Genomic DNA, 12,983 nt, shown 5'->3' on the forward strand with positions numbered 1-12,983 from the left:
TTCTTTTAATATTTTCTTTTATTTGAGCTTTTAAACTACGTAACTACAATTTGGTTATCTTGAAGACAGTAGTATCAATTTTTGATACCTATTCAAGCATATTTTAGGCAAGCGTGTTCCATCTTAGATTACGTCGGTTTACCATCAGGAAAGACTATGGTAAAGTGTATGTCTGTAGCCAAAAATAATAACTCGTACTCTATTTGTTTAAGGTATGATTTTTAATTATTAAATTGCTAATTTCGACTTTGAAAAAAAATACATTGTAACCCGTAATTATTAACTGCTCTCGTAATTTTTCCTTTCATTCAACTCAAACGCCATCAGAACTTAAGGCCATTATAAATGAGAGGGCCCTCCTAATGAGGGCGTGAAGGGTGAGTACTCGTTGCTCGTATACGGGCTGCGTGATTCGAGAGGGTTGAGATCGAGCGGGGTCAGATGTATACTCTGTCATCAATTAATAATATTTACAAGTGTAGGTTTTGATACAGATCTTAACATTATAATGAGATTTATTATCTGCATTTCAAATCGGCCTTGGATTATTTGTGTATATATGAAATTCATCCTAAGGTTGACAATTATTTCTTACTAGTAGTCGCCCTCGGCTTCGCTCACGTTTTAAGCTGTTGGTTGTCATGTGTCAGGGAATAACAAGTAACCTATTTCCTTTCTTGGAGATCAATTTTTCCAATACCAAATGTGATCAAATTCGGTTCAGCGGGTTAGTAGTGAAAGAGCGACAGAAAGACAGACAGACAGAGTAGTCACTCTGTCTGTCTGTCTTTCTGTCACTTTACTGACACTTTTCTGTCTGTTTACATTTATAATAATCATATAGATTTATATGAAATTTGAAAACATTTATATTTGAATGAATCTATTGTATGCCGTGCCGGCGCACGAAGTGACGTCCTCTTACTCATTGAGCGGGGATGGGGAAAATACCTCCGCCGAGAGTTCCGTCACTGTGATGTTTTTGAAATAAATTTGCGATTTCAATTAGATTATATGAAATATTTAAATTAGGTTAACATTGCCGTCAGATAATTGCTGAAAACTGTATTTTTTGAGACAGAGGTTTTATCGAAATATTAATAAATTAGGGTTGTTCTATTTAAAATTATACAACCATTTGGCATCATAGTTGTTCTATTTTATTTCACGGATTTATGTGTCTGCTTGTCATGTATTCACCCCCCCCCCTTTAAACCTTGTGAAAAGTTGGACATTCGCCCGAATGTCCTCGAACACTATGTATGTACATACATATGTTCTGGTTTGATCAACTTTAACCTACTTATTTCTACGATTCAATGGTAGTAGTACTTTGAAAAATTTATTTTGTTAAAATTTTACTTCAGCTAGAATGGACCTGCAGGGTGCTTATACCACTGTATAAGCTCCAAGTCTTCTCTTATTACCTTTAGCTGAGCTGTGTCACTTGGTAGTGACACAGCAGTGTCAGTTTATTTTTCCTTAATATCTATGACATGTATATGGTATACCTAATTCCTACATCGCCAGTCTTCATCCTAGAAAACATAATTGTGTATTAAGGTTTGCCTGAATAACGCTATTATGTTTTTTTGGAAAAATTGCAGCAACAGTAAAATTGTCTTTAAATTTCCCACTGCTGGTTTAAAGTGGAATATGTTCATATGAATGCGGGTTGGTAAATTAGACACATGCAGGTTTCCTCGCGATGTTTTCCTTCACGGCCGAGAACGAGATGAATTATAAACACAAATTAAGCACATGAATATTCAGTGGTGCTTGCCTGGATTTGAACCTGCAATCATCGGTTAAGATGCACTCGTTCTAACCACTGGGCCATCACGTCTCTCAAAATTTGCAATAAGAATGTAATTATTTACTTAATAGCTTCTATTAAGTTGTCTAGCTAGTTATGCGACTCCGATGTGACAAATCTTCTCAGCGCACTTATTGTGTTTATAGATTGATATCAAGCAATTAAAATATTTGTTTTGTTAAAGTTCTTTATTTTTGAATTTCTAGAATTTTTGTCGTAATATAAAGAAAAGTAGTCGTAGTAATTTTCGATTAAATTGTGGAATACGCTAAAGTCTAAGGAATGACTTATCGCTTTATTAACGGTTGATGGATTTAATAATTTAAACGAAAGCGAAGTGCGAAATCGCTTCGAGATTTTTTGCTGAATGCACATTGTTTAGCCCTCCAGTCCCTTTTCGCTAGGCGAATTTAATGATTTCCACGATATACGAGATTTGAATACTTCGTTAGAGCTTACTTGTATATCACAAACACAAACCTTCATATTTAAAATTGATTGTAAGTTTGTTTTTTTTTAATGATATTTGAAAAAGTGTAGTTAAAATTGATTTGTTTTCCAAGTAGAAGGCGGAATTAAAAGGTCACGGTTCTTGCGCCGTCGTTTGTAATGAGTGTAGCGAAAGGTTTTTCACATGTGTACTATGTTAGATAATTCGTTTCTATTTTGTAGTGTAGGTACTTTAGATGTAGGACGTTACTCGCGCTGAGGTTTTTGGTTGATATTACTTTTTAGGTAAAATTAGGTGATTCAATATGTAATGACATGTTATATTATAAATTCCTATATAACGTAGTGTTTCTTTTATGATATAAGTTAGCAGACGAACAAATGCGCCACCTGATATTAACTGTCACCACAGCCGCTCGATAATGGCGCTGTAAGGAATATTAATCGTTCCTTACATTCGCCAATGCAAAGATGTCAAGTCCCTTGTGCCTCTAGTTATACTCACTCGCCATTCAAACCGAAACACAACAATGCTGCGTGCTGTTGTTTGGTGATAGAATATCTGATGAGTGGATGGTAAATACTCAGTCGGGCTTACATAGAATCCTACCACTCAAGTCGAATCGGGTAGAAAACGTGGTCTCTTTATAGGGAAGTCTTTTTCTATTGAAGTGGCAATAGGCAGGCTCCATCGCTCCCAGAACGAGTAGCGACCACGATGGAATGATGCGGGATCCGGACAGCGCAGTGCTGCTAATTGTGGCATCTCATCCGGTGATGATGTACCTAATAATATTGTTAGGATGAAAATCTTCCATATATTCCATGAAACTGCATTGAAACCGATTTATGAAATTTATGAAATACAAATCTTCTCAAAAGAAGACGAAACATTATTTTAGCAGTGAAAAAAATGTAGGCTGTCAGTTTAAAAGTTTGGGATTGCGTATAGCGCAGTTGGTTCAGTAACTTGATATAGTGTATGCAAGAGTCATGCTCTTGGAGCTAATTAAGCAATGCCGTCCTTAATTGCATACCTAAGTTAAACATGGATTACAATTACATTTATTAAGATAACTATATATGTATGTGCTTCAATGGAATGTGAGCTTCTGTAATTGGGATTCGACGTTGTTGTTTCTCATGAAAAATAGATCAGATGTTTGAATTTCGAATATTGTGTCGACCGTTATAATTTTTTTGTATATTTTTTTCTTATTTTATATGCCTACTAATACCCAATCCTAACAAATACGATGTCAGTTTCATATGATTGAAATCTGTTGTCACGAATTTCTGAAATAAAGCGAAAACAATATTTTTTGATAAATATATGGAAAGGGTGACCTTCCTATGGTTTTTATGAAATGTCACCCAAATTGGTCGTATTTGATTAAATATTTTATTGCTGTGGTTTGCGAAACATTAATGGTGCGAGGAATAGTTTATATTTCTCAATGACATAGCCGATGGCGTAGTGGTTAGAAGACGTACCCCATAACAGATGATTGCGGCATAAAATCCTGCTCGATCTCGTACTCGATGATGAAGTAAAACATCGTCAAGAAATCTAAATGTGTATAATTTAATTTGCATTGGAGCAGAGAGAGAGAGAGGAGGCTTTAACTTAGCAGTAGGAAATTTGTCAATTTGGCTATACACCCCCACATCTCAATGACAATTCCAGGGCGAAAATAACAAATTCCCATCGGGTGGCAAATTTGCCAATACGATGCTACGATTATAAAACAACCATTCGTAATACAATTTGAACAGGAGATTCGAAGACTAATAACGAATGAATGTATGTGATAATTACAATTTGATAATGTTGTATTGACTCAGTCCGCTCGCTGTTACGGATGTGTCGTGTGTTGTGTGTCGTGTTTGGTTACTGAGTGATAGTGAGTTATCTTTAATAGCTTCGTTGGAACTATTACTGGTTTCTATCCAAAGTTTCCATTTAAAACGTAAGCTATGTAATTAAATAGACTAATAGATGTTCTACGTAATAGTTAGGAGTCACTTGGATTTAGGTACGATAGTTAAGATAAAGGAGTACACAGGGTCTTTTTTGGGTTAGGCGAAGGTTTGAAAGCCGATGAAATAAATTGGCGATTAATTTTTTTGGTTCATATTCATTTTATTCATGTGTTTTTGTGTTTGTTAATGAAGATTTTTGATTTTCTAAAGATAATGCATTTAGTACCTCATCTACTTACAGTCAGTAACGCTTATGGGTTCAGAAATAGAAATCGAATATCAACTAGGTTTAATAATGTCTCGATAATATCGCGTAAAAGCCAGCCTTGCCGCATCGCATCGATGTAAAATGTTGAATTTATACTTACCTGTACTAAAATACTATAAATGTATTTTTGTATATAAAATATTTAATATTACAATAAAATCCTAATAGTTTTTATGAGGGATCTATCTGTATTTTATATCGTATCATATTTTGATCCCTAAAAATATTTCTTTCTCAAAATTATTCCTTATTGATTTTGTGTTACCAGACGAAATAACTTATATTCTCTACATATCATTAAAAATATAATATGCCTTATAAATAGATGCTGTATTCAGCCAGGACATTTCTCTATTTAAACTTGTATTTATAGATGTTCTACTTGTATTCTAGATAATAACGAATGTCTCTTGTTCCCAGGCTGGATTGTTCGTTGCGCTGAAGTTGGTGGCGCTGGCACAGGCAGGAAAGGACTTTAATATGAGCAACATCCACTCAGAGACTCCTCCACCTAAAGTTGTAAGTAACAGGTCGTAAATAAGCTACACCTGGGCGAAAATCTTATTGTCTTCTTCAGCTGGTGTATGGTGTTACAAGGTCGTAAATGATCACCTGGGCTACTGCCCAGGTGATTATCTTTATCCTCTCATTATCTTCTCCAGCTGGTGTGAAGCGTTACACGCAGCAGAAATATACTTGCCATATGTTAATCATAAGAAAATCCTAACGATGTTTTTATTTCGTGAGCGCGAGATAATTATGAACACTATTTACCATTTGCTTTAATGTTTTTTTTACTTATTTGAGTTAGGAATTTCAAATTGTTTTATCAATTATTTTAATCGGTAATTACTGTGACTTGTTTGTCAGGTTTGAAAGAAATGGAACCGGTTTGCAAAATTCATAACGAAGCAGGTTGAATTAAAAAAAAAAAACTGTCGTTGAAATTAATCGATATTTTTTCTCGATATGTAATTTCCACGATGTTTATGTTAGAACAATAACTAAAATTGAATCGATTCATGCTTTAAAGTAAAAAAGTAAAGTAACAGGCTGTAAATTTCCCACTCCTGGGATAAGGCCTCCTCTGCCATTAAGGAGAGGGTTTGGAACATATTCAACCACGCTGTTCCAATGCGGGTTGATGGCATGCACATGTGGCAGAATTTCGATGAAATTAGACACATGCAGGTTTCCTCACGATGTTTTCCTTCACCGCCGAGCACGAGACGAAATATAAACACAAATTACGCACATATATATATATATAGTTGTGCTTGCCTGGGTTTGATACTTTGAAGTTACTAGTGTAAGTTAGACTGATATCGTCTAACATGCCTTAATTTTAAACTAATATGAGTTCATATTTTACATTCCTAAAGACGCTACCTTCCATACCAACATACGTGGAAAACGCTTCCGGTTAATTGCAAATTAATGAAAAGGTTACGTTGGTAATTTTGAGGAATATTAGCGAATATAGTCATTAAAGTCCCAGAGTCTTTTAACTCAGGTTCGAACACATGAGCCGTTAAGCGGAGACGTCCCTCACTACACATAGAGTGCACTAGGGTCATTATATCTCCCTATAGCGACCTAACGAGTCCTTTATTCACAGCTCTTCAGAGGCGTGAGATGGGGAGCCTTCGTTATCGTGTATGAAAGTCACTTTCGTTTTGGCAATCAGCCAACGGTAATCTTATTAATCTCTCCGTTGATTGGTCGAAAGTGTTATCATTATAAAATATTGACGTATGGGAGACAGTTTTTCTTTTTTTTTTAGGCTTTTTTTTACAGCTTCAATTATTTGTATTTTTTTTGTATTCAAGTACAAAGTGTTGAAACAAATTTTGGGTTGTACTTTTTTTTTATTAAAAGGATTGCTTGTTTCAGGGTGAGCTACCAAAAGTGCCACCACCGTCAGCGACGCCGGCCACAGCACCAGCGCTGGCTCCGCTCAGCGATTGGAGCGTGAAGCCAGCTGAACGGGACAAGTATAGCCAGCTCTTCGATTCGCTGCAGCCCAGTAATGGACTCATACCGGGAAACAAGGTCAGTTTTGATAATACAAACTAAGGAGACCCAAGAGTTGTAAATTAATTAACTTGTGTGTCGAATTCGACTTCAACTATTATTTTTCGTTTTAGGTAAAAGGAGTCTTGATGGAGTCAAAACTTCCGTTAGATATCTTGGGTAAAATATGGGATCTAGCAGATCAAGATAAAGACGGCATGCTCGACAGGCACGAGTTTATTGTTGTACGTATCTATTTATCTCTGTAAATTTAAATTTATTCAAGTTTTCCAAATTATCTAATTGTTGTTTTCTTTCTTCAGGCAATGCACTTAGTGTACAAAGCGCTAGAGAAACATGCCGTGCCAACGACGCTGCCCCCAGAGTTGCGCGCGCGGCCCGCCAGACCGCCCTCAAGGCCCCCCTCGCGTCCCCCCTCCAGACCCCCCTCGCGTCCCCCCTCCCCGCAGCCGCGCGTGCCCCCGCCGCGACCGCAACCCCCTCCACAGCAGCCGCAGTCGAATGCGTCTCTGCTGGAGGGATTGCTGGACTTGTCCAGTGTGAGTATAATAAATCTTTGCTACATGCTTTTAAATATATATAATAAATCTAACAACCTTTACTAGCCTTTAACAAAGGTTTATTCATGCTCTAAATCTCTTGGACAAAAAAAAAATTAAGTTAATTCTATAATAATGTTCAAAACTAAAGGAGTAATTATACTAAGTGAATATATTATGACGAGAAGTAACGATCGTCTCCCCCGTCAGCCCCCAGCCCCTACCCCCCCCGCGACCCAGCAGTGGATCACCCCCAGCGAGCGCGCCAAGTACGACTCGCAGTTCACAGCCGCCGACACGGACCGGGACGGGTTCGTGTCCGGCGCGGAGATACGGCACGTGCTGCTCGACAGCGGCCTGCCGCAGAAGACTCTGGCGCAGATATGGTAAGCGAAACGCGACGTGTCGTGCTGTGACTAATAAAATTGCCCAGGGTAATGGAAGTACTGAAACTTTGATGACGTTGTCAGGGCGCTGTGCGACACGGAGAGTACGGGCAAGCTGTCGCGCCACCAGTTCGCGGCCGCCATGTGCCTCGTGCAGCGCGCGCTGCGCGGCCAGCCGCCGCCCGCCGCGCTGCCCGCCGCGCTCGCCGCGCCCGACCTGCCCGCGCCGCCCGCGCCGCAGGTACGTGACACCCCCCCTCACCCCGCCGCCCGCGCCGCAGGTACGTGACAACCTCCCCCCCCCCCCCCGCTGCCCGCACAGCCGGTACGTGCTTGCCCGCCGCCCGCGTCCCTCGCCGCTGGTACGTTACCACCCTGCCCCCGCCGCCCGTACCGCCGGTACGTGCTTGCCCCCCGCCCGCGTCCCTCGCCGCTGGACCGTGACCACCTCTCCTCACCCGCGCCGCCGGTACGTGCCCCCGCCGCCCGCCCGCATCCGAGGTGCAATCCTCACACGCTTCAATAAACTCTAGGTATAAGGAGACAACTACGGTATCGTAAGCATCATAGATGTACCGTCTACTATGAACTTGTGTTTACTACTAAATTGCTCTTAATCGCGCGTGTTAAACTGATATATTGTAATTAAATTATAAAACACACTCGACACAATATTATTAATATTGCAAGACAACTTTATTGAAATGTTTGAGTACAATTGTTGTTATCAATGCGCGGCGCGGCGCTGTCGCGCGCGGTGCACACAGCGCACGGCCAGCCGCAACAGCGCGGCCGCGACGGCGACCATAGAGATCAGAGTGAACCGTCGCTTGTAAACAGCTTCGACGTCGTTTCGCACCACCAACTTCACAACTCCGGCTAAAACCCCGTCTTGCCAGCAGCTTGTCCATGGAATATTTGTTTAATCTTATAAAAGTCTAATTTAGGAAACAAATTTTATTTAGTAACATAACGAAAGCCCGCGACTTCCCTCGTATTTTAGGCATAAAAAATAAAGCTTTCTTTATATCTAATTTTGGAAGAGCGACTGACACTAATATAATGTTCCTTAATGTTGTCTTAAATTTTCGCGATTATTACACATTTAAATAAAACTAATTATAACGGATGAATCGCGTATATTAATTTTTTATCTTTTATAGGCTAAAATTTATCTTACATAGGCCAAACAAAGAGAAGCATCGGTACCAGGGTCAAGGAACATATAGGAGATGTCAAAAATAGGCGTTCTTCTAAGTCTGCAGTCTGTGAACATGCTCTGGATAAACCTAACCATTTTATCCGATTTGATAAACCACAGATCCTCGCTAGAGAACACAGATTCATTCCTAGAATGATACGCGAGGCTATTGAAATTCAAAAACATCCGAACTTCAATAGAGAAGATGGTTGGAGACTTTCTAACACCTGGGATCCACTTATTAAAAATTTAAAATCCCAAACCCAACAGACTGCAAGACCTAAAGATACAGTTAGTGCCTTCTGCGTGCAACCGGAACGTTACTCAAGATATCAATTGAGAAATCGTTGGCGGTAGTTGTTAATAATATTTCCTTTGTTCTTCAAATAGACAAATGTCATCTTAGTCTACCCGTGACCACGAACACTGCAAAGTGCTCGAAACGTCGGGATGTTTAAAAATAATTAATATACGCGATTCATCCGTTATAATTAGTTTTATTTAAATAATGTTCCTTTATTCGCTCATCGCTGTCTGTTCCTATATACGCATAGATCTTTAAAATTACACAACGTATTGTGATACGGTTTTTTTTATAGATAAGAGTGATTCGAGAGGTTTTTGTATATAGTACTTGGACAATATAGTAAAGAACTACTCAAGAATTTAGAAGTTTCTAATGTGATGTCTTAAATTAACAAATTCTGTGGTATATTTAGCATTGTGTATATCAGCATTGCGCCCGTGCGTGGCCGGGGCGGGTCGCAAGTATTATCACGGTAGCATGCGTAAGTGATCTCGTGGCGCGCGCTGAAAGACAGAGAGGGTACCGCTGGTTTTTTAGTGGATAAACCCGGCTCCAGGGCTCCGGGGAGTCCCACACCCCCGCCCACTTTCCATCTCGTGGGGGGAGGGCGTAAAGCATTTTTCCAGTGAGAAAAAAATGGTACCAGTGGTAAAAAACATGGTACCGTTGTCTGGGTAGGTACCACCCACTTATCAGTTATTCTACCGCCAAATAAAAGTACTCAGTATTGTTGTGTTCCGGTTTGAAGAGTAAGTGAGCCAGTGTAACTACAGGCACAAGGGACATAACATCTTAGTTCCCAAGGTTGTTACATTGACGATGTAAAGAATAGGTAATATTTCTTACAGCGTCATTGTCTATGGGTGATGGTGACCACTTACCATCAGGTAGCCCATATGCTCGTCCGCCAACCTATTACATCGAGAAAAAAAAGGTTGCAAGTATTAGTATAGACTGTTACCTATATACAGCTGCATCGCGATAACCCACAGGGTTGAATATAATGTGATCTCGAGCGTCCAAACGTACTCTGCCTCCGGTTCTTCTATCTAAATCTTTTGAGATACCCATTCTGGTACCGATTTGCCATATAACTGGTATATCCCGAAGGATCGTCCTGTAATATCATAAACAAATAATGATTGTAAGTCATCGTGTTAATAAGTTTTTTGCAAAGGATTGTGTATAATAGGAATATCTCGTACCTAATTTTGCAACGTACAAATAAAAATAAAAGAATAAAAAGAAAATTACACCAAAAAAAAACGGAATTGGTCCAAGTTTTCGTGGTCATTATTTTGAAGAACTCATTAGATTTAGGTTTTTTAATGAATTCTATATAATGTATAGAATAGAATAGAATACAATAGTAGTAATCAGTATCGCTGTTCGATTTTTCTTTCCTTGAAAGCTAAATCGTACAAAAAGAGATTATTGACTTCACCGTTGTATATGTCAGTAACAATCTACAGTCTGGAATCTGACCGTATACCATCCCCAAGTTCTACGGAAAAAGGTGAAGTTGTCGTTTTGAACCTAAACTTTTTCCGGCTATGCAAGTGTGGCCTAGCGTATTATGAATGTGGGCATAGAGTATAGTTTCTCTAGAACTGACTGATTGACTTGACTTATATGCGTGTATCATTTAAATGTTACAATTATTATGTCCTACAGTTTCGAATTATACATGTTTTTGTGCATAATACATGTTATATACAGTCTTAAGGCTACATATAGATATATTTCATACCCCGGACATACGATGGTAACTCCTTGGCCCGGTGAAACAAACATAATGTCCCGAGTGGGGTCCGGAGGCTGCAGGGGTCTCTTCTGATATAAAGAATAAATTCCCGCTCTATTATTAACTTGCTCTATAATGTCGTTGGATTTAGAACGTATCTTCACTATTTTCTCTATGCATGGTACCTAATGTTATGAGAAATCATTGTAATTGGATATTTTGTAGGGGATGATTCCAAGACAGAAAGAAATACTGTTTCTGCCTCTATAGACGGTAATTTCATATTTATATAAGTATTCCCTCCAATTCCTGAAAACGCTTGTCAAAGTCGGTCAACGCAATCTGCTTTAACCTCTATTCCTATTGGTCGTTTAATATGTCACCAGTTGATACCGACCAATCACCTTTCAGATTTAAGTCATCAGCTTTTTATTGTTTTTGATGAGAAAACATTTATATTTTATATGGAAATGTTAAGAGTAGTCTGATATGGTTTAGCATAATACATAAAATAAACTCTTAAATTCAATTATTGACTAAAGCAAACTTGGTTAAATTTTGATTTGAATAGAAGAAAATTGATTTATTGGTGAAATTGTGTAATTTTAAGTAACATAAATGTTTACCTTACATAATCCGATCATAATTTCGTTGGGTCTTGACTGAATTGATGTTATGTTTCGAATGGACGTTGGCAATATATCAGACCGACAGGGTATTCCTTTGGGAAAAGCTGGAAAAATATATTAAAGTTGTAAGGTTTATGTATTTTAGTGAAATACATTTACTTCGTGGTACTAGGGACACCACATATGCTACCGTCGAAACAGCAATACATGGTACCGTTGTGCTCCGTCTTCCATTGGTTCCCAAGATTTGTGGTGCGTTGATAACCATTTACCATTAGATTTGGCATAATTGTCGGCATTTCAGAAAATAATGTGATTTTTGTTCGAGATATTTTTGATAAAGTAACGTTTTAGAAGAATTTAATGCCATTTATAATATGTCGCAAAAACTATTTTTTATATATTAACTTGACTACACCATCATGTAGGATATATATTAGGCTTGAACAGGTTATATAAGGCCAATGACTTTCTTCAAAGACTCGGTTTTATTTGTAAAATATTTTGAAGAATTTTATCGGGACGTAAAAAGTAAAATTAATTGATAGTTAAGTACAACTTAGTGTTGAATAAATAAACTATTTATTTCGCTCATATTTTTTATCACGCTGATAATGTTGTGTAAATTATTTATATTAAAACAATATTTTCTAGCCAAGGTTATCTTAAAAATGTAGGTCGTTAGTGCATCGAATGCATACGAGGGCAGTGCAAAAAATTGCCGTGAAATTGCATCTGAAATGCATTTGTTAAGTATTGAAACTTAATCATTTGTGTGGTGTTTATAGTGAGGATAATACAGTTCTGTTATGAAATCATATTTAACGTATTTTTCAAGCGTATATGTTGATAGAACATTACCGTGGAAGATTTCTCGCGCCTCGTTGTCAACCATAATTTTTGAAAGGTTTTGGGATGAATCTTCTGCCATCTGAAATTGATGAAATGGTTCGTAGTTACATTATTTTATTAATCTAACATTTCCTAATATAGCAATTGTTTTTCGTTTTATTTATAAGGACCTTAGACATATGACAATGAAATAACTAAATCGTAAATTTATATAAATAGGTTAATGGGAGATTTTTTTGAATGAACTATCCTAATTCGCTTTTAAACCTAGCCCCATTAGCTTAGACTAAGCAAGGTTAGGTATTGATCAAGATTTTTTATGAGTTTAAACACGGTAAACTATCTAATTTTTTGTCTATAAGTTATTTTTTTTCGTGTCGTACTATTCGTATAGAACAAATCATCCTAAGAAAATCTGTTTTTAGTAACGATAAAATATGCAAGAAGATTTAATTAATTTTTCCTTGAGGGTCCTGTTTTTTGCTTCCACTTTGTCTGGTATTGCTCTGGAGTATGTGCTGTACGAACTGAAGTACATAGCTTTTCAGGCAAGATAACTTATGTACCCTAGAATGTAACAGTTGAGTAAAGCAATTTAAGTACCTTGTCAGAGTCAACAATTCCTACAAAACAAATGCCATTTCGTCTTCGCCTGCCCACCGAGTTACATCGGCTGCATTCGCTCCAAACAGACCAAGATGTGAAAGCGGCAAGGTCGCGGCTTATTCGTACCGGTGGTGACGGATACGGACCACGTGACGATTCTGGCTTTAC

General features: G+C 38.1%; 1 protein-coding gene and 1 long non-coding RNA gene across 2 annotated transcripts in view; one reads left to right on the forward strand and one right to left on the reverse strand.

Moving 5' to 3' along the window:
- Positions 1–12,983, forward strand: part of LOC124537519 (epidermal growth factor receptor substrate 15-like 1) — a 37,559-nt gene that overhangs the window by 4,683 nt on the left and 19,893 nt on the right. The window contains exons 4-9 of the mRNA XM_047114393.1: positions 4,938–5,036; positions 6,411–6,569; positions 6,665–6,775; positions 6,854–7,090; positions 7,301–7,476; positions 7,561–7,717. Of these exons, the coding sequence (XP_046970349.1) occupies positions 4,938–5,036; positions 6,411–6,569; positions 6,665–6,775; positions 6,854–7,090; positions 7,301–7,476; positions 7,561–7,717 (939 nt within the window). The remainder of the gene's footprint in view (positions 1–4,937; positions 5,037–6,410; positions 6,570–6,664; positions 6,776–6,853; positions 7,091–7,300; positions 7,477–7,560; positions 7,718–12,983) is intronic.
- On the reverse strand, positions 10,695–12,282 carry LOC124537520. The gene is made up of 3 exons (XR_006966929.1): positions 12,219–12,282; positions 11,355–11,461; positions 10,695–10,913 (listed from the first exon to the last, which is right to left on the reverse strand). It is a non-coding gene; the product is annotated as an uncharacterized LOC124537520 (long non-coding RNA).

Source organism: Vanessa cardui, chromosome 18 (genome assembly GCF_905220365.1).
Source record: "Vanessa cardui chromosome 18, ilVanCard2.1, whole genome shotgun sequence".
Lineage (NCBI taxonomy): Eukaryota > Metazoa > Arthropoda > Insecta > Lepidoptera > Nymphalidae > Vanessa > Vanessa cardui.